The 22,996-nt window shown below is 43.3% G+C and overlaps 2 protein-coding genes across 2 annotated transcripts; one reads left to right on the top strand and one right to left on the bottom strand.

Moving 5' to 3' along the window:
- Positions 1-257: 257 nt before the first annotated feature.
- LOC123121181 (histone-lysine N-methyltransferase ASHH3) lies at positions 258-10,171 on the top strand. Its single transcript, XM_044541104.1, has 12 exons — positions 258-617; positions 1,614-1,737; positions 2,128-2,230; positions 2,411-2,510; positions 7,379-7,457; positions 7,594-7,765; positions 7,843-7,923; positions 8,056-8,265; positions 8,377-8,428; positions 8,500-8,565; positions 8,900-8,935; positions 9,865-10,171. The coding sequence occupies exons 1-11, from the start codon at positions 543-545 to the stop codon at positions 8,924-8,926; spliced, it is 1,089 nt and encodes a 362-aa protein (XP_044397039.1). The 5' UTR covers positions 258-542; the 3' UTR covers positions 8,927-8,935; positions 9,865-10,171.
- Positions 10,172-12,834: 2,663 nt separating this feature from the next.
- On the bottom strand, positions 12,835-15,372 carry LOC123124691 (uncharacterized). Its single transcript, XM_044545266.1, has 9 exons — positions 15,203-15,372; positions 14,992-15,129; positions 14,777-14,891; positions 14,650-14,678; positions 14,490-14,531; positions 14,202-14,273; positions 13,562-13,630; positions 13,429-13,491; positions 12,835-13,085 (listed from the first exon to the last, which is right to left on the bottom strand). Exons 1-6 carry the CDS (start codon positions 15,340-15,342, stop codon positions 14,252-14,254), a joined length of 486 nt encoding a protein of 161 aa, XP_044401201.1. The 5' UTR covers positions 15,343-15,372; the 3' UTR covers positions 12,835-13,085; positions 13,429-13,491; positions 13,562-13,630; positions 14,202-14,251.
- Positions 15,373-22,996: the final 7,624 nt, after the last annotated feature.

Below are 22,996 nucleotides of genomic sequence, written 5' to 3'. Positions count from 1 at the left end.
TTATCCGATGGTCCTCCCTTGCGTTTAAACTGATGACACGTCTTCACTGGGGAGGTAACTTCCGGGTTCTTGTCTGCAGCAGTACTCGAGTTTCTCGTTTCGCCGGCATATAAGCACCAAGACTTGTACCTTGATGGGCTGAGATACCACTGTCCATCTAACTATCCAATCACAGATTAGTTCACCGTGTATTTACTATGTTAAAAAAACTGAAAGAACACTTCAAAATCAGGAAAGAAAAACTCGAAAGCACGGTTTACTTCAACCTTGCTCACGAGTCACGCCGTCTCTCCCTACTGTTCCCCGTGCGGCTGCATCGCCCGCCGGCCGCCGGCTGCCGCCTCTGCTGCACGCGGCACGCCTGCCCCGCCGCCGCCCTCCCCTGTTCCCCTCTCCCCACCTACTGGTTGCTCCGCCTCCACGTGACCGCGTCGTTCCGCCTCGGCCTAGGCAGTGCTCTCCCCCTCCGGCCAGTTCCCGCCTCCGCTTCGACCGGCGGACTCCTGCCGCTGCCGACCTCGTGTAACGCTGGGTCGAGATCGATGCTCGCCGAATCACGCAGCGACGCAGGCGCAACTGCTGCCTGCTCTCGCAGCTCGCCTACTCGTGGCTCCTGGGTAATTTCTAAATTTGATGCACTGAACTAAATAGAAGATGCTTATGTCAGTATGTTTATTATTCCTAATTCCGGTACTGGTTCTCTAAAAAAATTCCGGTGTTGGCAAGGTCTGATTTCTAAATAAATTGATGCATTTTGTTATCAATTTCATTTCTTGTTATAGAAATAGAAGATGAAGATATATTCATTGTGCAATCCAGCCATATCTTTTTTTCTCTTTTTTCTGCTTTCAGTGAGGTATGTTTTTGAGGTAGTTTATAAGCGCTCAGCTTTTGGCCCGTGGTTTGCTCCAAATCCCACTGGTCGTACCTGCATTAGCGTTTCCACACAGCTTACTGTGCCGATCATATTTACAGTAGAATTTCCTTTATTGTAGTTTTTTTTCCTTGATTCTAGCTTATGTTGAGTCTAACATAAACATAGAGTAAAATGTCCCTTCAGTTCCTTAGGTTGTCGGTGCACTCACTTTAGTCCTGGTACTCTAAATTCACATATTTCATTTTGGACCCCCTAAACTTGCTAAAGCGGTGTGCCTTGGCCCAAAACTGCTTATAATAACACTGACCATGGCCAATCACGCGAGGGGTTGACCGTGCCACTTGGTTATGTGCTCACTAGCCACGGCGGCATAGTCTTTCATTGGAACACTGAACCCCGTGTTCATGCATGTGTATCCGTGACTCCGTGTGAAAATAGGTGATTTGTGCCTGCCCTCGAACGGTGCTTCACAGAACTATTCTCCGTCACACTGTCACCATGTTGCTACAAACTGTATTTATCCTTTTGTACAGTATAGGCAGGGATCGAGCCAGTATATATGCATGGGGTGTGTAGGGAGGGGGGTGTTAGGGGTCAGCTGGTCATGGCTACTGCAAGGCTTTAACAGTCGTCACAATCTGTCAGATTTGAAAAATTTACAAGCCATTAAAATTCAGGTTGAAGAAATTCAAAGAGAGAAATTCTAGTGATATTATCATCAATATTTGTTGTGCAGGGCCCTGAGCGTGTGTTTGATGAATTGACTAAGGCGCTGAAAGATCCTGCAGATTTTGTTGATTTTGATCTGCCATCTGCGTTGAAAGAATGGAAGCTAGGCTACTATATACCAATTAAGCGGAGTATCCTTGCCAATCATTTCTTGAAACCTATCTACCTCTCGAGTTTTCAGAGCAGCAATCATGCCACCATTGCATGATTCAATTTAGTAAAGTGTCGGGTTGAAGTTTCCATATTCTGTTATGTTGTGAAGTACGATTCATCATATCTTTCAATGTATTTCACCTGGCAATCTGGATTTGTGATACACCTATAACTGTAATGTGACATGCGAGGAAAGCTGATTACATAGAGTGTTTTTCTCTCATTCCCCCCCCCCCCCCCCCACCCACCCACCCTATGATTAGGTATATAAAGTTTTCATTGCCCATTTACACTCTCATGATGTGAACTTCTAATCTGCACATGATAATCATATTTTTTACATTATTGATGTCCTTAATTCTGCAAAGATGTTTATCTTACTAAGAAGCGGGTTGAAGATGATGGCATTTTTTGTTCTTGCTCCCTTTCTTCTGGATCATCAGTTACTTGTGGAAAAGATTGCCAATGCGGGTACTCTCTCTCTCTCTCTCTCAGGCACGCACACACAATTGCGCATAATCTAATTGCTTCGTACTCTGTAAGAAAAATGAAGAAAAATACAAATTGTTCTTAGCTATTTGATTAATGCACTTGTAAAATTCAGTATTATCGAGAAAAGAACAATTCTGAACCGCTATTTTATTGGTGCAGGATGCTGTTCTCTTGTTGTTCATCAAACTGTAAATGTGAGAACAATTGTGCCAATAAATCATTCCAGCTCCGTCCTTTGTTCAAAACAAAATTAATTAAGGTATGACCTATTCAAATTTTCATAATTAGTGAGTCTGGAAGAATTGGCCATTTAAGGGCAAAATTGAGGACTGAGGAGGAACACTGCCATTGCTATATATGGCCCTATAATGCAATATCTGAATATAATCTATTTTTACTGCACTGGCCTTGAATAGAATGTGTTCTAGTTTCTATGTTGTATCGTAAGGGGACTGTGGGTGGACGGGAACTTGGTGCTCTCGGGTACCCGCGCACCCTATATGCGCAAAAAAAATTAGTAATTCAAAAAAAGTTCAAAACTTTTTTGGAATCAAACATGATCAGGTATTGTACTCGTATAAAAAGTTTGGACAAGAAATGATTCCTATTGACTTCAGGGCAAAAAAGACAAGTTTATGACGACAATATAGCGTATATAGTACTTGTATATAGCGTTTTTTGCCGAATGTTCGACCCAAGATGCAACGAAAATCAATCTCTGACAAATCTTTTTATACGACTACAATACTTGATCATGTTTGATACCAAAAAAGATTTGGAATTTTTTGAACTTTTTTTGAATTACTAATTATTATTTTTTTGCATATAGGGTGCGCTGGTACCCAGGTTCTCCTTTGTATTTTCCGACTGTGGTTCCTTATTTTATAATAGGATTAGAGGAGCCATATTCATTAAGAATATTCTTGCGGGTTCTCTAATCTTCAATAATGCAAAGTATATAGCGCTGAAACCAACCTACAAACTTCGTCTCACCGTCAAAAGCCCAGCAAGGACCTCTACCACCAACTTTATAGAAATAAACAGCTTTGGGTCTGCCAACAACTAAATCCTGCATGGGTAAAAATGAACAAAATAAGGTTTGCGTTGGAGCGATATAAAATCCTAACAGCAAATATGTGAGGAAAACATAGGTAGGACTGTAGTAATTTGAGTGACTGGCCGTGGATTGACAATAGTAGCTAAAATTTCCTACATTTTGTAGACTTATTTAGTTTCAGTGACCAGGGCGGAGATCTTGTAGAGTTTTTTTAGTAGCAAAGTAGCGGCTGAGCAGAACAACTATACTGTATCAAGAGCCTATTTCGTCAATGCCCATCAATTACCTTAGAATGGTGTCTTGCCACGGCCAACAGGGGATGGTGCTAGGTCACACAGTTTGTGACAAATAATACTGTTTGTACATAATGTGATACTAACAGACGGGCTAACCGAAGTTGCCATGTTATTCCTGGTACACTGCTGTCTGCTTGCAAACTTTTAACCTTCCAATAAGACTTGTCAGGATGGCTATAAAACATTAATACGGTGTTAGAGATCGTATTCTTTAGAATAATTAGCCTTCTCTTAGCTTTCCCTGGAGTGAAACAATTTCTTTCTTTCTCCTCTCTTGCTTCGGTAGATAAGTAAATATCATGACGAAGAACACCCCATTGTACATCCCGTAGATAGCAATCTTCCATATGGTAACAGTACCATCTGCTCTTGGAGCTATTCAATTAAATTATTCCGCCCATTTAACGAGCTAAATATCGGTGGCCACACTACCTCCAGACAGCCATTCACGATCTGTTAAGCTTGCTTTGGCATTGCTTCATGCATTATTGGTCTGATTGAAATGGCCACAGTCGGTCATTCCTTTTTTTGTTGACTGATAAGCACTCACGAATCTGAAATATGCTTTGGGAACAAAAATCATCTCATACACACATGAAAAGTAAAAAACAGATGTTGCCTCTTAAAGAATAAGCTGTTTTTCCGGAGAGTCGTGACAGTTAGTCATGTATATTACATCCATAAAAATGGATAATTAAAAAATACTAAGAATCAAAAGTATATACGATATGTCAATCCTCAAAATAATAGCATATACGATTCTCACTAAACAGAGTCTGCACCAAAACTGAATAGTCCGATTATGTAGCGAAGCTTCTATCACCAGCATCTCCCAAACCTGGAACTATGTACCTGTGGGTACAAATCAACGACATTAGTCACTGCGCCGTTTGATCGGTCGCCCGACCTACAGGCCAGATGCATTATATTGAAGGATGGAAACACTATGTACACGTTTTACAGCATAAGCATTGGACAGCGAGAAGTTTAAGACAGCACCCTCTCTCATCTACTTCAAAATCGATCATCCCTGTGTAAACATGGAGCCTGAAGACCAAAAACAGAATAAACAACGGGAACCTGCTATACACATATAGCATGGCTTACCTAATCATACCCAGGGAACTTGTTGCTGAGATTATGTAGCACGGGAGGCACGTTTTACAGCATAAGCATTGGACAGCGAGAAGTTTAAGACAGCACCCTCTCTCATCTACTTCAAAATCGATCATCCCTGCGTAAACATGGAGCCTGAAGACCAAAAACGGAGTAAACAACGGGAACCTGCTATACACATATGGCATGGCTTATCTAATCGTACCCAGGGAAACTTGTTGCTGAGATTTTGTAGCACGGGAGGTGCTGTGATCATGTGACAGCTGATACCTACATCCAGGTGTTAGGTTGATTGAACGAATAATTGAGAAATAAATACAGAAAAGTTGCATGAACTTAGAACTTTAATTTGCTTGCTTGTAAGTCCACGACCAATGGGCAAGTCAATAGCAGCAACAATGACCCCATGTAAAGGAATATAAGTTAAATACATCATTGTATTTATGTGTAAGTATACCAGCTGTTCTGCTTACATGGACCAATCTATAACTTCTATTTCTCTTTCATTACTGAAATAAAGTATATTTGAACTCTCAAACTGCAATCTGCTCAGGTACAATGACTTCTTTTCTTTCTTTCTTGAGGATACTAGCAAATAAACGAAATGGTTGGTAGCAACATAAAATGAAACATAAAAAAATGTAGCTTAAAGAAAATCTCCAAATGTTTGAAGTTAGTAATTTTGACAGTACAACTTGAATGAGTCAAGGTGAGGCAGTTGTTTGTGACCTGATCTGCCATACATGGTGGAATTCTGTCTAACCACAACTATATGTCAAGACTTCCCATGTTAGGTACACCAATGGGGCTCCCCTGTTCTCGGTAGAAAATTCCTCTAGTAGGCTTTATTGGTTGGCTGGAATTCTTCCCACGGATTTCTTTTCATAGGGATAGGGATCTTCTATTTCAACCACAGTAGGGGTAACTGTGTGTTGGGGGATGAACCCTGTGAAGCAGGGGCAGGGATGTTCCTCTCCCTGTCCCTATCTGGCTTTCCAGGTCCCTGTGGTTCTACCCAATAAAAAACTTGCAACCAATGGTCTGAGCTCCCAATGCCAAGCCGCCTCAGTTTCCTTGACATCAACTTTGTGCGTCTTTGACTCGCCTGGCAGTCCTTTTTGTCCTATGTGACTCTGCTGAAGTGATGCTAGCAGCCCAAATCCACCACTGCAAGGCCTATTCACCCCACGGGTGCCTGCTGGCCCCTTCTATTCTCCTCTCCCAAAACCTGCTGCTGTCGGCGCCTCCAACAGTGGCCATGGCCTCCTCTGACTTCCAATTCTTTCCACTGCACGTTCTTGATTCTGGTGAGTTGTAATGTTAGTCTGTGCAGCTAACCAGTTACTTGTCCGGCGACCTAATTTTTGTTTAGTTGTTAACCTTAGGGGATACAAACAGAGGAAAATATGCTTGACCTACCATATTTGGCTATATCCTATACATACATGTCGAATCTGTGTGCAGACAACTTCTGCTAGTTCACCAGGACCTTCTTAACTAGATTTGTGTCATTTTCTTGGTTATATGTAGTCTGGTGATTTTACCGTTCTAGACATTTGTTTCTATAGTCAGTATTGCATCGTTGCCCCTAGGTCAATTTATGATACTGTGTTGTCTGGTATTGTTTTCCCTTATGATGTTACGTTACATACAATGTTTTTCCCTATTTTGTATTTCTATCTGGAACTTATATATAATTCAGAGATCTCTTTGGAACCCCATTACTTATCCCTGTACTCCATATCTGAGCTGGCCCTTATATATGCGTGTTTCATAGAGATTATATGTATGTTAGCAAAATATCCAACATATAGTCGCATTCTGTGCACAACTGACCCTGCACCTTAAACCATGGCAAATCCCTTTTATCATTTATGCCACCAGTTGTGTCCCACTACTCAGTTTTGCCATTACAAGTTACATCTGCTCACCATCGTTCTGTGAGATCCTTGCTCAAAAATGCCATTAGACATCGTTATTGTCGGGTCAAACCCATTGACCATGTTATATGACAAAAATACCACTAGATCCACATGTCAGTTCTCTGTTCTCTCTATCTCACAATGTGAAGTGTGGGGCCCACTTGTCAGGAGTAAGCAAGCGAATAATTTTACAAGAAAATAAGAACGTTGTTGGGATCAAGTGGGACCAACACTTTATTGTAGTGAGATAGAGGGAGAGCTGACATGTTGGTCCATAGGTATTTATGTCACTATAACTTGGCAAACATCATTTGAGCTGACAGTAATGGTATCTAGTGGCATTTTTGAGCAGTAGAAATTCCTAGTGGCAAAACTGAGTAGTGGGACACAACTAGTGGCATAAATGATAAAAACCCAACTTTCTTTATCTTGTGAGGCAGTATATTCTTCATGCACTAACTCAAGCAATACTTCAACATTGAATACTTTACAATTTGCAAAATTAAATGCGAGGAGGAAAGTATGCTCTTATGTGTTAATAAGTCTACAGAGAATCTAAGCAAGTTGTTTCATGTTTCATACTTTTGAAGCGTAGCCAATCGTTATTATTTGATGACCGTTTTCTAGGTTTCGTTGTAAGTGGTGCATAAATTTAATTGTTTCATAAAATGTTTAATTGGTGTGTATACATATTTTTCACTTCCTAACAGTTCCCTAAAAGACTGTTATATTCTAGACAGAGAAATGTGGCTTTGGATTGATAGCCGAGGAAGAAATAAAGAAAGGAGAATTTGTTATAGAATATGTAGGAGAAGGTAAGGGTTTGTTGAAATCTATTTTGAGCAAGTAAATGAAACGCAGATAAATGCAGTATTATATATTATGATGGTTACTCACATTGTGCACTGGGCGATCAAACTAATATCCATATATCTTGCATCGATTTTGTAGTCATTGATGACAGAACTTGTGAGGAAAGACTATGGAAAATGAAGAGACAACGTTACACTAACTTCTATCTTTGTGAGGTCAGTAGTAATATGGTCATTGATGCAACAAACAAGGGGAACAAGTCCAGGTTCATCAATCATAGTTGTGAACCAAACACAGAGATGCAGAAATGGTTAGTTATATTGTGCTGCTTATTCTATATCCATGCTGATGACCCTGATATTTGCTACTGGTATCATGTTATTTCAGGACTGTAGATGGAGAGACCAGAGTTGGAATTTTTGCTCTTCGTGACATACAGAGAGGGGAGGAGCTGACCTATGACTATAAGTATGTTCATTCAGGTTCCTGGTTACTTTATAAGTTTTTTTTTCATTATAAAAAATTTGTTTCACCCACCTTGCTTTATCGCATCGTGTACACAAAACTGTTGCTGTTTCTAATCTCTGTCCTCTTTTACAGATTTGTCCAGTTTGGAGCAGATCAAGATTGTCATTGTGGATCTTCAAACTGCAGAAAAATGGTTGGCACGTCTAAGTCGGTCAACTCATTTATTCTCCACAATGGCAACTCAACAAGCTCACAAGATCAGCACGACATGAAGAAAAGAAAGACAACCTCAGATAATTGTATTGGGGAGATCATCCGTTTATGGGATCGACGGGACAAAATGTATGCCTTCACAGCTTCAAATCTGGTTGATGGTGTTAGATATCCTTTTATCTGTCGTTTTCAGTTCCCGGTCTGGTTTAACCCCTTGTCTTTCAATATTCTGCCTTTCAGGTATGTCCCAGCAGTTGTACATGACTATGATGAGTACACTGGAATGCATACCGTGAGTATTTTAACAGATGATTTTTACATGATATCTAATGAGCAATTTATATATTATTTGTTTTGGTTCAGTTACTGCTTGATGAAGAAACTACTGAAAATTTTGATATGAGAGAGGAAGACTGGGACTTCCTACCGGTACGACATTCTTAGTCACTAAACCGGTTGATTTGGTTTGTCTTTTGAAGCTTTTGGGTTCTGTCATACCTTACTTGCTAGCTTCTGCTTCACATTTGCTACCAAAGTCAGTAAAACATGATTGGATTTTTTTTTATGTTTAAATAACAGTCGATTACTCGTATTTACATAGGCATAGCACCTTTCAATCCTAGAACTGCATTGAAAGTCGATACCGAGCATTTTCAACTCTCACTTTATTGCATATAGCATTGTTACCAAACCTGTTTTGGATGGGATTGTCTCATTTGCTCCAGAGAAGGCCCCCTGATCATTTGATCTTATCTTTTTACAGCGCCCAGAAGATCCAGAAGAAGACTGAATAGTGAAGGTTACACTGATGACTAACTACTTATAACATAGTGCTATTTCATGTTTGGACCCTTCTTTTGTACTACTGGCTGTTGTTAAAATTTGCATTTTTATTGTTCATCCTGTTAATTTTCTTTTCTATTTCAGTTATTTTTACATGTTTTATAAGTGCACTGAGAATATGTATTCATACGGTGCAATAGGATATTGTTTTACTTCTGTAGGGGTGCATGTGCTGTTTGGAACTATTAAGATGTAGTGTGTGTTTGGTTTGAGCCAAAGTCAAGCCCACTAAAAACTTGGCTAACCAAAATATTGACCAAGGTTTTCGTTGCCTTCTGGCCGATGCTGGTCAAAAAAGTGAACTGGAGTAGGCAAAGTGGCGTGGGCATGCAAATTTTGAACTGTCTTAAAATACCCGTAGTTGAGATTTGAACTAACTAGATGATACCCTGAGCGTTGCTGCGGGAATCGGTTGCAATATATTTCGATGAGATTTGATTGTGTGGAATATAAATATTTAGATTAGTAACACGTGAACCAAAATAAAATGTATACGACTTAGTTGTAAAATAAAATATTTATTGGATATAAGTAGAATAATAGAATGAAAAATATTTTCCCATACATGGTTGCATGTAGTGGTTGGTCTTTTCCCATGCATGGTTGCATGCTGAGGTGGTTCTTATCCCATTCATAATTGTACGGTGATGTGGCATGCTTGCATGTTAAGATAAATAAGTTAGTGCGGATGAATCTCTTAAGTATATAAGATTTTTATGGAAAGATCACTTGATTTCCCATAGTAGGCTATGTTTGGATAAGGGTGATTTTATATGGATTTAGTTTTGGACTCCTAAGGATTTGAAACAAAAATACCACTATCAGACCTTCTCTTTTTTCTTAGTTGGATGCCTTGTCTGACGGATGTTTCTCTATCGTGTGCAGGATCCTTATGTTTCTGTGTACTAAAAGGATACATCCAGTTGATTCCCATCTCAGCAGAACCTGTCACTACCATTGTAGAAAAATCATCACTTGGCAAGTGCTTGGTGCAACCATCCACCCTCAAACCAGAATTTTTTTCAGTGTGCTCCCACCTTGTAAATTAGATTTCCGTCCTCAAATTAGATTGTTTTTTTCCCCTGCGCTCTCCGGCCTCAGAGTTCCACTCTCAAAACATATTATTTTCCCTGCATTATCAAGCCTTCTCAAATGAGACTTATTCTACTGGTCACAGCTTTGTTGTGTTGTCCTGCATGTGTCATTGGCTTGTTGCTTTGGGAGTGAACTTTACATCACATGTGATATCGGTAATTGTCGAAGAAGTACCTGTCCCTGAAAATACTGTCTATCTAGAACCGGCAGTTTTACGTGATGTGAGATGCTCTGGCGCGGTGAACCATGGTCGCTGCCATTTTGCCACCCTAGCCATGAGGCAAGATCTAGGCTGCTATTTTCCACGCTTGAGAGGTTGCATCTCAGTAAGCGAAAACATATGTAGAACCTTTTCCATCCTTAGGCGCCTGAACACGCACGTCTGAAGTCGTTTGATGCAGGTTCTATCCACTTCTCGCAATGTGGAGAAATATATGCATGTAAATATTTCCCGCGAGCCGACGTCTGAAGAAATCATCACAATCCGTGAGTCTCATGTCTTGGAGATGATGTGCCGGCTTGGGAGCCGGAGCACAACGGTGCACTCTTGGTCTGGAGCGCGTATCCCCTAGAGATTGACGATGTCTTTGAACATCTCCTGTCGAGGTGAGACTGACACCGGAGAGAACCCATAAAAAAGGCTTGTCTTCTCTTATTTAAGAGAAGGGACGAGATGATCTCTTAGAACAATATGTCTCAACACGTTTTTAGGAATAGCTAATTATTAAAGATAAGGCTAAGAGATGACTCATTATAGATATTTTATTTTGTCATCTTTAAATTACATACAAGATTTAAGATAAGACTATCTTATCAACCATCGTACATGCAACCGCTCCCTTTCCTAAAAAAGGGTCAACATCTTAGGTTTCTGACTTACTTTCGTCGTGTGCGACCGAGCAGGAGGACACATTTCATACGTTCTGTAGGTGCACGCGTGTGGTAGTGCTTTGGCAAGAAATGGCGGTTCACTGGAGGCTACCAGACATCCTCAAGATGGTGCCTACCGGACCGGATGGTTGCTCCACAGCCTCCGTGATCTCGCTGAGAGGCTCAGACTCCTCGTGACTCTGTGGCGCTGTTGGCACGTGAGGAGTGAAATCGTCCACGACAAGCGATCACCAGGTGTGGAATCCTCGAAGTGGTTTCTAGTTTCTACCGAGCTACAGCTTGCAACTACATCAAGGGCGTGTTTGGTTGCTCGTATGAGGCCCAATCAGGTCCGCACGGAAAGAGAACGCGCTGTTTGGTTGCCTGGTTTTTCTGTTGGGCGAAACTTAAAGCATCTCTGGGCCTAGCTCACTGGAAACGCAGGAATCAGCAGTTTCTCGCCAGCCAGACCGAGGCTAGCGCAAGTCGGTGGGCCCTTGCACGAGCGGAGACGAGAGGGATGCGAGGTGATTACGTGAGTTCTTCTTCAACCTCGAGTAAGCTCCTATCTAATCTCCTCCCTCTGATCTACACAACGGTGCTTCGGTTCGAGGTAAGCTCTACACGAAAAAGTTGCACCTCGATGCTACGGTTCCATTCAGGCGATCAGTTCGTAGTTTCGTCGGCCCGTTTGGAGCTATTCTGGATGAATTTTGTCAGATTCGTTGCGCACGATCGATCATTTGAAATTTCCTTTGACCAGCAGCCTAATCTCGCAGTTCCTCACAACATTCGTGTTGTAAGTTTTTGGTTTCGACGATCGTAGCTTCATCTCTCTTTGAGCAGCAGTCTACTGCACTGACGCCGCCATGTGGAGCTCCTCTATCCTCTGCTCAGAGCCCCTATTCGTCCCTCTCAACGCCGAAGCCCTTCCCCTTGATCTCCTTGCACACGTCCTACTACACTAGAGTCGTTTCCGGCGTCGCTCATCTCGGTTTACTCTCTGTCGTCCTCCTACTGCAATGACGCTGCAATGGCGCGCACACTGCTTCTTGTGTCATCTGCCTCCGTACACACTGCAGTTCGCCGCGCCGCTGACGGGGTCGATCATCTTGGCCTCCTCTCTCTCACCCTACTACACTCGAGTCATTTCCGGTGTCGATCATCTCGGCCTCCTCTCTCTCGTCCACTGCACTGACGATACCATGGCGCGGGCATTGCATTCTCCTCCTCTGTCGACTGTCTTTGCGCGAGCACCGCAACTAGTTCGCCGACGGTGTCGCTCGCCGTGCCGCCGACGGGGTCGCTCGTCCCTGACTCCATGCTTGTCATGTCGGACACGGCGCCACGGCCACTGTCGACCGTAGTCGCCATTGTCCGGCGCACACTGCACTTCTTCTGCCATTCCCTCTGCTAGCTCTTAACCTTGTCTGCTAAGTGAAGTGCTAACTCTTAATCATACCTCATGCGTGCAATCAAACACCGAGTTCATGTGTCGCTTGAGCCAATGCAGGCAACCAAACAAAGTGCACTTGCGTATTATCTAATGCAGGGACCTTAGATGCAGGCAACCAAACAACTTGCAGATGACGTATTTGGGGCTGTTTCTACTCAACCAGGCTGGGTTGAGAAGTGTATGAAGTGTATGCAATGCAACTACTGTTCAAAACTTGAACCAAACACGCCCCAAGATATTGACTGCCACCTAGTTGCACCATGAGGCTAACCAAGTGAAAGGGAAAATGGAAGTTGTGGCTACACCCGGGTGCATTGCACCATCGATGAACGGTAAAACAAAACAAATAGCTAAATAAATAAATAAAATCTGAAACTTTGTCGCTTTTGATTATGACTAAATATTGTAGCTTCTTGCAAAATTTGGTGGCCAAATGACATCCAAGGAACTCCATACGAAAATAGTAGGTGCTTACACGGAATAGATGTTCTAGCTATGGGACTAGCAAGCCTCGAGTCCATCATTTAACATAGCGCAAATAGCAGCAAAACAACCTAATAGTGTTTTCCAACAGCATTGGCAGCTAATGGACATGTCTCTTCACGTAGACAGGAGCACCAGAAGTAAGGGCACTGCCCCCACATAATTAGGCCGTCAAGTTCACCGTGCAAAGTCCAGCTTCAGTCTACACTCAAGTAAGTATTGATTTCACCAGTTAGAAGTCTCCAAAAGACAGACGCCATTTACTACTAGTTATGAAATGTGTGAATCCAGCAGAAAAAACTGCGGTGCTTTTACTGAGCCCAAAAAAGATGAGTAACTTCAGTTTTTATCCCATTTTACCACTTTTTTCCCCTCAATTTTGATGCTGACTGCACGTGCTCGGCATAAGAATTGAGAAAAATAAAGGGGTAAAATGTGGCACAAGTTTGGCTAAATTGAGATTTTTTGCTAAATCGGGTAGTATCTGTCACAAGCGTCAATTTTGAGGGTAAACAAATGGAATTCACTCAGTTCAAAATATAAACCTGAATTTGCAGCTGAAGAGAAACAAAAATGTTTAGTAGCCTGTCCCGTGAAGGTAGCAGCACCTGAAACGAGCTTTGCAGTTAGCAATGACAGCAGGTAGACAAGCTCCGAGTGTTCAACTAATTACATTACCTGCATTCGTCACCGATGAGGTCCCAATGTTGTTATCAGGATTTGTCAAGAGTGTAGCGCCAGGAGCACCTTAAACCAGTACGGTAGTTTGAAGTACATTAGTTAGCCAGGCACTTATAAAATGGAACGCACAACATAAGGAGCTCATTTATGAAGGACTTCACTATAAATCTGACGTCAGATTTTCGACCGTGTCAAATCAAACGTTTTTCATGGCAAATTATGTTCGCCGAGGATGGCAAGTTTAATTGGCGAGTATGGCTGACTAGAAAATTATCGTGCTTGCAAACTAAATTTGCATCACCGTGTCAATATAAATTGCCAAGGAAAACATCAGATTTTCCGTGCCTAAAAGTCTGACGTCAGATTTTTAGCCTTTCCGTTTATGAATGATCATGAACGATGAACCCAACAGAAGAATGACAAAGGAAACATGGTGAACGAAATATTTATCAGCAATGATGCATATAGCCCCCCTAACGAAGTAGTGCGTGTTCAGAAACAAGCTAGAAATGACAACTGGCAGCTAGGCATTGATAAAGTGCAGATGACGTAATGAGCAGCTACAAAGCTCAGAGAGTAAGCAAGCACAGAGAATGACAAGTGGCTATAAAGGATAAAACGAGTGCGATTTAATTACCTTCCTTACAAATTGACTGAAGCATTCGCCCTTGATGGAGCTCCGGGCGTTTACCACTTCTTAAACATTGATCTGTAACAAAAATCACGAGTTTATCAGTAGATAGGAACTCATATTGCTCGCACAGAAAAAAGATAGGATGTAGCATAGTGCAAGTGATTTCCCCAACAAAGGAACAATAGGGAAAATATCAGACAGTTTACACGTGTCATGGAAAACCAAATGCTGCGAACAGGTTACATATTCATATACAAATTGGAATGTTGAGGAAAGGCTAGTTTTAGTTACCGATAAGATCTGCCACCCTCTTCAAAGACTCTGCTAACAGTGCTGAAATCACAGGGACAGTTAACTATCGGATACTGTCAAGACGCATTGCTCTAATCAATGCCACCACCAGGATGTTTGTAAAAAAGGAGGATATGTTGTAAAGAGAAGGATGTTGTACCAGGATGTGAGCTTTCTGAACTGAACATGCTGCAAAAAGGCAGGAAAATGGGAATTTGTGAATGTCACGTATAAAATTCAGACTTCAGAGACCACGGTATCTAAGGATTCGATCTCATGATAATTACCGTGTTGTACTTGTAGCGTAGGTACCTCCTCTTGGTGTTGAGATAGAGCCTGGCCATGGCAGTTGATGTTGGCCGCCGGGCTTGTTTCCTCACGTGACGTCTTGAACGACGAGAGCTGGTCTATCAAACAGCATTATTAACATATATGTACTGAACCATCGACTGGAGGAATAATCGTCAGAAAGTAATCGAGATTGACTGGAGGAATTAATCACCCGATGGGAAGCAGTTGTTGCGGGTTCAGTGTCTCCCGCGGCAGTATTAGCAGGCGTCTCAACTCTGGAGACTCAAGAAGCAATTCGTAGACCACCAACGACGCCTTTCTCCTCACGAGTTCCCAGTCCAGGGAAAGCCTAGGCCCGATTGATTAGCACGATCGATCAATCAAAACAATTAACAGATACCGGGACGGATTTGATTGAGTACCTGAATTGGTGAGAGTTGGCCATGGCGTTGATGATGGAGCTGAGCTTGGCGTTGCGACTGAGGTAAGTAGATAGGCTGATGTCGTGGTAGTAGACGGCGGTCATCGTCATAGCACCATGCTTGGCGGCGGCGCCGCCCATGTTGTCCAAGACCCGGCACGCGTTGAGGAACCAGACGAGGTGGTTAACATTTGACAAAGCACAGGCTTTCATATACCCCCTATCTAGCCATTCATTTCTGCATCAAGATTTGTGCGAGTACTTTTATCTTTTTGTTTCTTCCAAATAAAACAACATATAAACTTCAATCTTTTGGAGGACAACAAAACATTCTAACTAGAATATTGAAAAAAACTTTCAGATTTTTTCGTGAAACATATATACTAATATTAATACTTTTCATCTAAAAAATCTCATTTTGTATATTTATGTCGTATCAAAAAATCTGAAAGTTTTTTCCCACATTGTAGTAAGAATGTTTTGTGGTCCTGCGAAGTTTGAAGTTCATATATCGTTTTGTTTTAAAGAAACAAAAAAGAGAAATTTTCATGTAAGAAGTTAGTTGTGTAGCACAGATTTTAAAGCAACATTGTAGGGTATGGATAAGAGGTGTCCAGAAGCCTGAGCTTTATAAATCCGCATTCCATCGCGCCAAATAGAATCGCTCGCTCTGTGTCTTTGGCTTTGGGGAGGGAGGACGACGCTACTGTATATATATCCGGATCTTCTCCCCAAGCTTTTTTCCTTCGTTTCTTTTCCTTTGCTTCTCCCCCCTTCTTTCATTTCCTTCGTTTCTTTTTCTTTGCTTCCCCTCCTTTTTTCTTCGTTTCCCTCTCTTTCTCACTCTTCTTCCGTCCAAACACCACCGCATCCGCGTGCACATCTTCCCTTAACACCACGTCACCACCTGACCTGGATTAAGCCACCGCGTTTCCTTTTTCTTCCGTTCCCCGAGAAAATTCCTTTGAAAACTCAAACCCGTCTCGGACTCTCGGCGAACGGCTCGCTCACTGATTGATAAAAAAAAAGAAAAAAATTCATTACAGGTCCATTTACTTGCACTGGCGTTAGTTTTAGTCCCTGTGGTTACAATCCGTAATACGGTCACCAAACTTGCTCTAGGGGGTCATCTACAGTCTATTACACGATTTTCTATACGTACGCGCTGAGCTGGCCTTGGTCAACGGCTGCCAACTGTGCGCTGACTGCCACATGCGCTTGCTCGCTTGAATATGCAGGGAACCAGGTTTTTTTCTGCAAAACTGGCAGTTATTAAACTGAATAGCAGCTCCCCTCCCGCACCTCGTACCCGTAGTCGTGGCTCTCCACCACCATGTCCCGCTTCGCGCTCGCGCGCCACCGGCGGCTCGATCCGCAGCGCCTCGTACACGGCCGACTTCACCGGCGGCATCTCGGCCAGCGCCTGGATCGTCACCTCGCCGCCGTTGGCGCTCACGGCGGCGCGCACCTCCATCGCGAGGCGGCCGGGTGCGCGCGGCCCGGCCACTTCACCAGCGACAGGAACAGGATCCTCATGCCGCCGAAGGAGTTGAAGCACATGGCAAAGAGGATGTTGTGCACCGCCTCCTCCCGCGCGATGCCCAGCCGCTCGCCCTCGTCGATCACCGCCTTGCCGGCGTCGCGGAAGAAGTCGGCGAGGCGGCCGTAGTTGGGCAGGCCGAGGCTGAGCAGGCGGGCTGCTGGAACAGAACCCACTTGGCGATCAGCTTGGGAGTTGGGCCCTTCGTCGCGGAGCGGCGAGTCGACGGGGTCGCGGCAAAGGAGCACCTGGCAAAGGAAGCCGAAGGCGGCGGCGTCGTTGTAGTTGCCGAAGTCGGAGCCTGGCGGAAAGCTGACAATGATAGCAATGACACCCCGCCCGACTTGAAAAACCGTTTGTCGAGTCCATTTCAATAACAGCCACAATGCAATCCCTCCAGGGTCCCAAGGTGTTAACAGCTGGTAGATGCTCCAGTGAGACCCAAACAACTCGATAGCACAAAAGAGAAGATAATCTGAATGGAGCTCATAGGACTGATATCCAGCTTGATACACATCCACCGTACTGGGCTCGACGCTTGTTCCCCTGCACCAATGAGTATCCAGATTCAAACGTGCAAGGACAGAGAAAGTTTCCAAGTAATCCACCCAGGTAAGTAATAGGACGTTCTGAAAAGAACAAATGTTGTTGCTATGTCTGAAGGAAGCAATGACAGTAACAATTGAATTATTTGAACTGTGTTTCTCCTTCTTCCACAACAGTGCAAACTTCTCCAAATAAATTTCACAGTGGGCAAGACCATGGGTAAAATATTCATCACGTTCTAGTTGCTGCACCATATAGGATATGTAACACTGTATGCTCTTGTAGTTCACATGCACCCCATGTATTCTTCTGAACCCATCGAAGTGTTGTTGATAAGATTCAGATAGGCCATATAACCTGCATGTGTATGCAGTGTGGCGAGGCCATGGATGAAAAATCATCAGTAAATTTTGGTCCTGAGGAAAGCGTCGGTCAGTGATGCACTCCCAAATACTTGCTGGTGGACGCTTGAAATGGATAGGCAACTCCCAATCCCAATTGTTTCTATGCTCGAACATGTAAATAACAGCGCCGTCGACTACCTTCAGTTTCAGATATGCTTGAGTAGAGCCAACCTCAAAGTAGCATCTCGGCTGTACACACTGAATCCTTGGTGTTTGCAGCATTGTTGAACCACTTTCTTTATGAACCATGCGACATTTGAGACATCCCTTGTCCATGAATAAATAGATTACAAGCCCCGGTTGATATAAGATGCTCACAATCACGTTTTTTTAAAGCCTGAAATTTGGCGAATGAGGATTCAGGAATATATATGTTGCATACACTGAGAATAACATCATGAAACAATCGCCATGATGGTCAGAATTGCATCATCGAGTGAAATGGATACTTCCATTAAATTCCTCTTGGCTCAAATATTTTTGGTGCACTGACAAGCTTATAAGCTGAATATTCCTTTGCAATTTGTCGCTCATAGGAACACTACATACAGTAGCATGATCCAGAATGCGATGCTCGGACAAGTTCCAAATTTTATCAGAGAGCTCAGTTTTGAGTAGTTCGGACCACACACGTACTGCTCGACAATCGCAGGCAAAATATTGTAGCTTCGGTTGAACATTTTGTGGACTGAATCTGAACATTTGTTCTGCATTTTGAGCATGAAGTTGACAAGAGAACTGCACAAAACAGATAGCTGACTGCCCTTCCACATCACTCAGGTACAGATTGCCCATAAATTGCATTATCGGGTGACTCAGGGTAGGAATATCTCCTGGTAGTACAGTATGAGGCAACAGCAAGCAAACATCTCCAGATAAAATTCAGTGGAAGCATAAAGCTGGGCACACCATTCGGCAACTTCCTGTGATTGCACTCTACAACATGGGTAGAACACTATTTGGCTGTGACCTCCTGAGTCCGCTGGGGCATGTTGAGGCGCACCACCGTGGAGCAGTGCGCGCGGACGCTGGCCCGTGTAAGTACTCGAGCCGGTCCTTGAGCGCGCCCAGCAACGGCGGGCCGTGCTCGCCCGGCACCTTCCGCAGCGGCAGCCGACGCTTCGGCGACAGCACCTCGTGCCGGTCCGTCGCGGACGCGGACGCCCGCGTCTGCCGCACGCGCTCGGCGCGGAGAAGGAGAGCTGGTGGACCGCCGTCGCCATTTGCGTTGATCCGAGCGAGAGCTGCTACAGAGGGAAGTGCTACGGCGCGAGTACTTGAGCCAAGTCCACACGGCGGCTGCTGCTGCTTGTGGTGTGCCGTGTGCTGGAGCGTGGGAGCGAGAGGGACGTCACGCGGGCCCCTCCCAAACGGCGCGGTCGGCGTCCGACGACGAGCTCATGGCGGCGGTCGCGACACTCGCCCACGCCAGCGACCTCCTCGGCAGCGACGACGAACAGGGAGAGGGAGAAGCAGAGAGGAGGGAGGGAGGCGGGTGGCTTGGTCCGACCAGGTGGGGGAAGCTCTTTTAATAACTGGCAATTTTGCAACCAAAAAAAAACCCTGCATAGCCGACTATTCAAGCGAGCAAGGGCATGTGGCAGTCAGCGCACAGTTGGCAGCCGTTGACCAAGGCCAGCTCAGCGCGTACGTATAGGAAATCGTATAATAGACCGTAGATGACCCCTAGAGCAAATTTGGTAACCGTAATGCGGGTATTTGTAATCACAAGGACTAAAGCTAACGCCAGTGCAAGTTCGGTGACTTGTAGCGAATTTTTCTCAAAAAAAAAGACCCAGACGGGCTTCTTAAACAGGCCTCAAACATTCGAGCAGACCGATATCTTCATATCCAGCACAAATATGGGGCGCCAGGGCGCATTTGCCATGCCGGACCCGACAGCCTTACCCCTCCTCAAATTGCACCAAATCCACCCTGCTGCCCCTACCGGATCCATTTGCTCTCTCCTCTCTTCCTCCTCCTCCGCGCTGTTCGTCTTGCAGCTCCGCCGCCGCGCGTGGTCTGCAACTATTCCGAGCCTCTGCACGGCCAGCACCGGCATAACACTCCTCTCTCCCGTCTCGCCGCAGGGACGTCGTCGCCGGCCCGGATGCCACCGCGGTACGGAAACTCTTGGGCTGCCCCTTGCGCTCTATGTGTTCGACATTGCCCGACACGGTTTTTTTAACTTTCTTTAGGGATACTTCGTCGGACGAGGAGTATGGACCGACGAAGCTTGATCAAATCACTCAAGATGAGTACTTTGATTCATCAGATTCGGACGAAGAAGTGGACATGATCATGCTCATGAGCATGCAATAGGAAATGGACCGGCCAATACATTTCCCACAAATCTTTGAATGCTCAGATCAGTTGATTGCATGCTTGGCAATGAAAGAACTGCTCCAAAGATTTGTGGGAAATGTATCAAGGTCACACCATAGAGGCCACCATCATACTAAAAGCAATGGCATCACATGACTTATGGGTTTGACATGCTTTCTTTGGAATGTCGAGTTCTCACAACGACATCAACGTGCTTCAATGATCTCCGTGTTTAGGAGGCTTTGTAATGGGGAATCGCCGTCGTGCAACAACACCGTCAACGGCCATGACTACAACATGGGATACTATCTTGCTGATGGCATCTACCTCAGTGGGGCAGCGTTTGTGAAGACTATATCCGAACGACATGACAACAAAAAAAGCCACTTTGCAACAATGCAGGAAGTAGCTAGGAAGGATGGGGAAAGGGCATTCAGAGTACTTCAAACTCATTAGGGAATTGTTCGTGTTGCTGCAATGATGTGAGAATCAGAAACTTTGTGGCAGCTCATGACATGTTGCGTTATTTTTCATAATATGATTGTCGAGGATGAGGGTGATGATGTTGCCCAAACCAATGATTTTGAAGCCTGGAGAACAAGTTCATATCTCGAAAGATCAAGATGCAGCTCAGCTTATGAATTCTCTACGGATGCATCAGATTTTTCGAGATCATCAAGTGCACGCGCAACTACTCAATGATCTTATGGAGCATGTGGACCCGCAATGGAAAGCAAAGAGCTAATGTTTGAATTGTGCACTTCAAATAAATTTTATGTAAGAACTATGCATTTTTGGTACCAACATTTGTTATTTACGTGCGACATTGGCTTGCATGATGGACATGCATGGATTTGAGAGTCCAGATTTGAGATATGTGGATACCGGGTACGTAATATGTGGGGCCGTCCGGATGCATCCACGAGCGTGCCTGAACGCGTCCGCGGACATATAAGGGGCCGAATTTGTCAAGTACGACGGTAGATGCTCTAAACTCTGTCTTAAGCCTCAAGCAGCGGTTACTATTTTTTCTTTCGTGTGGCCTATTTGTAAATCGCCTGAAAATTCTTCTCATGTAAGTTGTTTTTTAATTATCTTTAATCTGTTTTTCTATGGTCATTTTCTCATATATGTTGATGTATGTGAATTGGACTCATATGTGTGCGTGTGCGCGCATGTGATCGCAGGTGTGTGTGGGTCCATGCATGTGTCTATGTGCGTGTATGCACACGCGTGTGTGGTTGCAGGTGTGTGTGTGGGTCCATGCATGTGTATATATGTGTATGCGTGCGCATTACAAATGGGAAGACTAAACAATCTTACACGAAATGCAACTTATATTCATCATGTCGAGAGATGATTAATCTACAAGGTTACTGTTTTATTGTTTGAATATTGGGTATAATATGTATGTACGCATGTAATCTATGTGCAAATCATGTTACTGTCAGAAAGTTACACTACTATATGGTTGTTCTTACATGTTGTCCCAGAGTGCAAAGTTCTATGCAACATGTGTGCAAGTTTTTCTTCATTTTCTTTTTTCTTTAAGGTAATACCAATGCCTTGATCCATTTTACCTTAGAAGATTTTTTTCGTTTATCTTTATTTTTTTGTTCTTTAGTTTATGAATCCGTGTACGATACTAAAAGGAAAAAAGATGATTGTAACACTTGTAAGCAGGTCAACTTATAATATTAGGAGTATCATGCAATGTATAGTTTAGATTTATCCTTCTCCCGGTTCTTAAAATTTTTAGTTAACTTATTTACAGGTGCAGTTTTTTAGCCAAGTGCATGCGCACCTAGGGTAACTAACACTAATGTACATCAAACATCATATCCTTACTTAATTAGCTCTTGTGGAAAAGATAAATACGTGTTAGACTTGACATAGAAAAAAGTGTGCAAATCTCATGCTTATATAGAAAGAAAAACTAGTAGTGCACGGTGAAGAAAAAAGCAACCTACAGTAAATAAACACTCAGACAACTTAGATATATAATTGCTCCTCTTTTGGATGAAAATCGTGCCATATTTGTTTGCAAAACAATAAATTAGAAATAGGCTTCATATCGACCAACTGATCGCACGGTTCTGTCGCGTGCGCAACATGCCGCAGGATCGCGATGATCGAACAAACGACATGAAGCAGGGTGGGTTGCTACATGGTTGTCACCAGCTTTTTAAATGTCACCAAACATTTTTTTAAGTGGGAATATTTTTTAATGTTATATTTGTTTGAATGGTACAAACTTTTATTACAAATTATGCGAAGAACTTTTTCTTTTTTTGAACACTGCTAAAAATATCATGAACGATATTTTTAAACGGGTGAATATATTTTAAATGTCAAAAAAAATTCTGAATGATACTAACATATTTTCAAATTTGCGCGAACAAAGTTTTTACACTGCATTAAGAGTATTTTAAATGCATGATGAACATTTTAAAAATCTAGGCAGATTTTTTTTTCAAATAGATGTATGCATAATATTACAAAATATAAATAAAAGTAAAAATAGAATATAGAAAATAAAACCTCAAAAACAAATAGACAAATGAAAGAAAAATCAAACGAATGAAGAAAAGAACGAAAGAAGAAACACGCTACTGGGCCGGCCTACTTTTTTTTGAAAACTAGGCCACCTTACTAGCACGTCGTTTGAGGCGAGGCCATGTTTTTTTTATTTGAGTCAATTGAGGAGGTGGAGGTGTTCGTCGCGGCATTTCCTATTTAGCGCTCCAGGCGCCCGTTTGTGTGCATTTCGCAAACTGGCGCCTGCAGCGCCCCATTCTGGGCCGGCCCATGTAAGGGCTGCCTGAGGTATTTTTTTTCTATGTTTTTAGAACGCAAAAAGGTGACGGAAGGTTTGAACTAGCAACCACTTAGGCCCTGGTATACAGTTTAGGAAAATAAAGGAATATTAAATAATATAGGAATGGGGTTGGCTGAACAGTGCAATCATGCATGACCCAAA

Source organism: Triticum aestivum, chromosome 5D (genome assembly GCF_018294505.1).
Source record: "Triticum aestivum cultivar Chinese Spring chromosome 5D, IWGSC CS RefSeq v2.1, whole genome shotgun sequence".
NCBI lineage: Eukaryota > Viridiplantae > Streptophyta > Magnoliopsida > Poales > Poaceae > Triticum > Triticum aestivum.
Note: the sequence above shows the minus strand (reverse complement) of the source record. Positions and strands in the feature narration are given on the sequence as shown.

Excerpts from the sequence above, each read along its gene's own strand:
- LOC123121181 (XM_044541104.1), top strand. The coding sequence starts at position 543 with ATGCTCGCCGAATCACGCAGCGACGCAGGCGCAACTGCTGCCTGCTCT. Across the intron at positions 7,458-7,593 it reads TATAGAATATGTAGGAGAAG|TCATTGATGACAGAACTTGT; the intron begins GTAAGGGTTTGT and ends TCGATTTTGTAG. Across the intron at positions 8,429-8,499 it reads AGTACACTGGAATGCATACC|TTACTGCTTGATGAAGAAAC; the intron begins GTGAGTATTTTA and ends GTTTTGGTTCAG.
- LOC123124691 (XM_044545266.1), bottom strand. The coding sequence starts at position 15,342 with ATGGGCGGCGCCGCCGCCAAGCATGGTGCTATGACGATGACCGCCGTC. Across the intron at positions 14,679-14,776 it reads TACGCTACAAGTACAACACG|CATGTTCAGTTCAGAAAGCT; the intron begins GTAATTATCATG and ends GCCTTTTTGCAG. Across the intron at positions 14,274-14,489 it reads GAGGGTGGCAGATCTTATCG|ATCAATGTTTAAGAAGTGGT; the intron begins GTAACTAAAACT and ends TTTTTGTTACAG.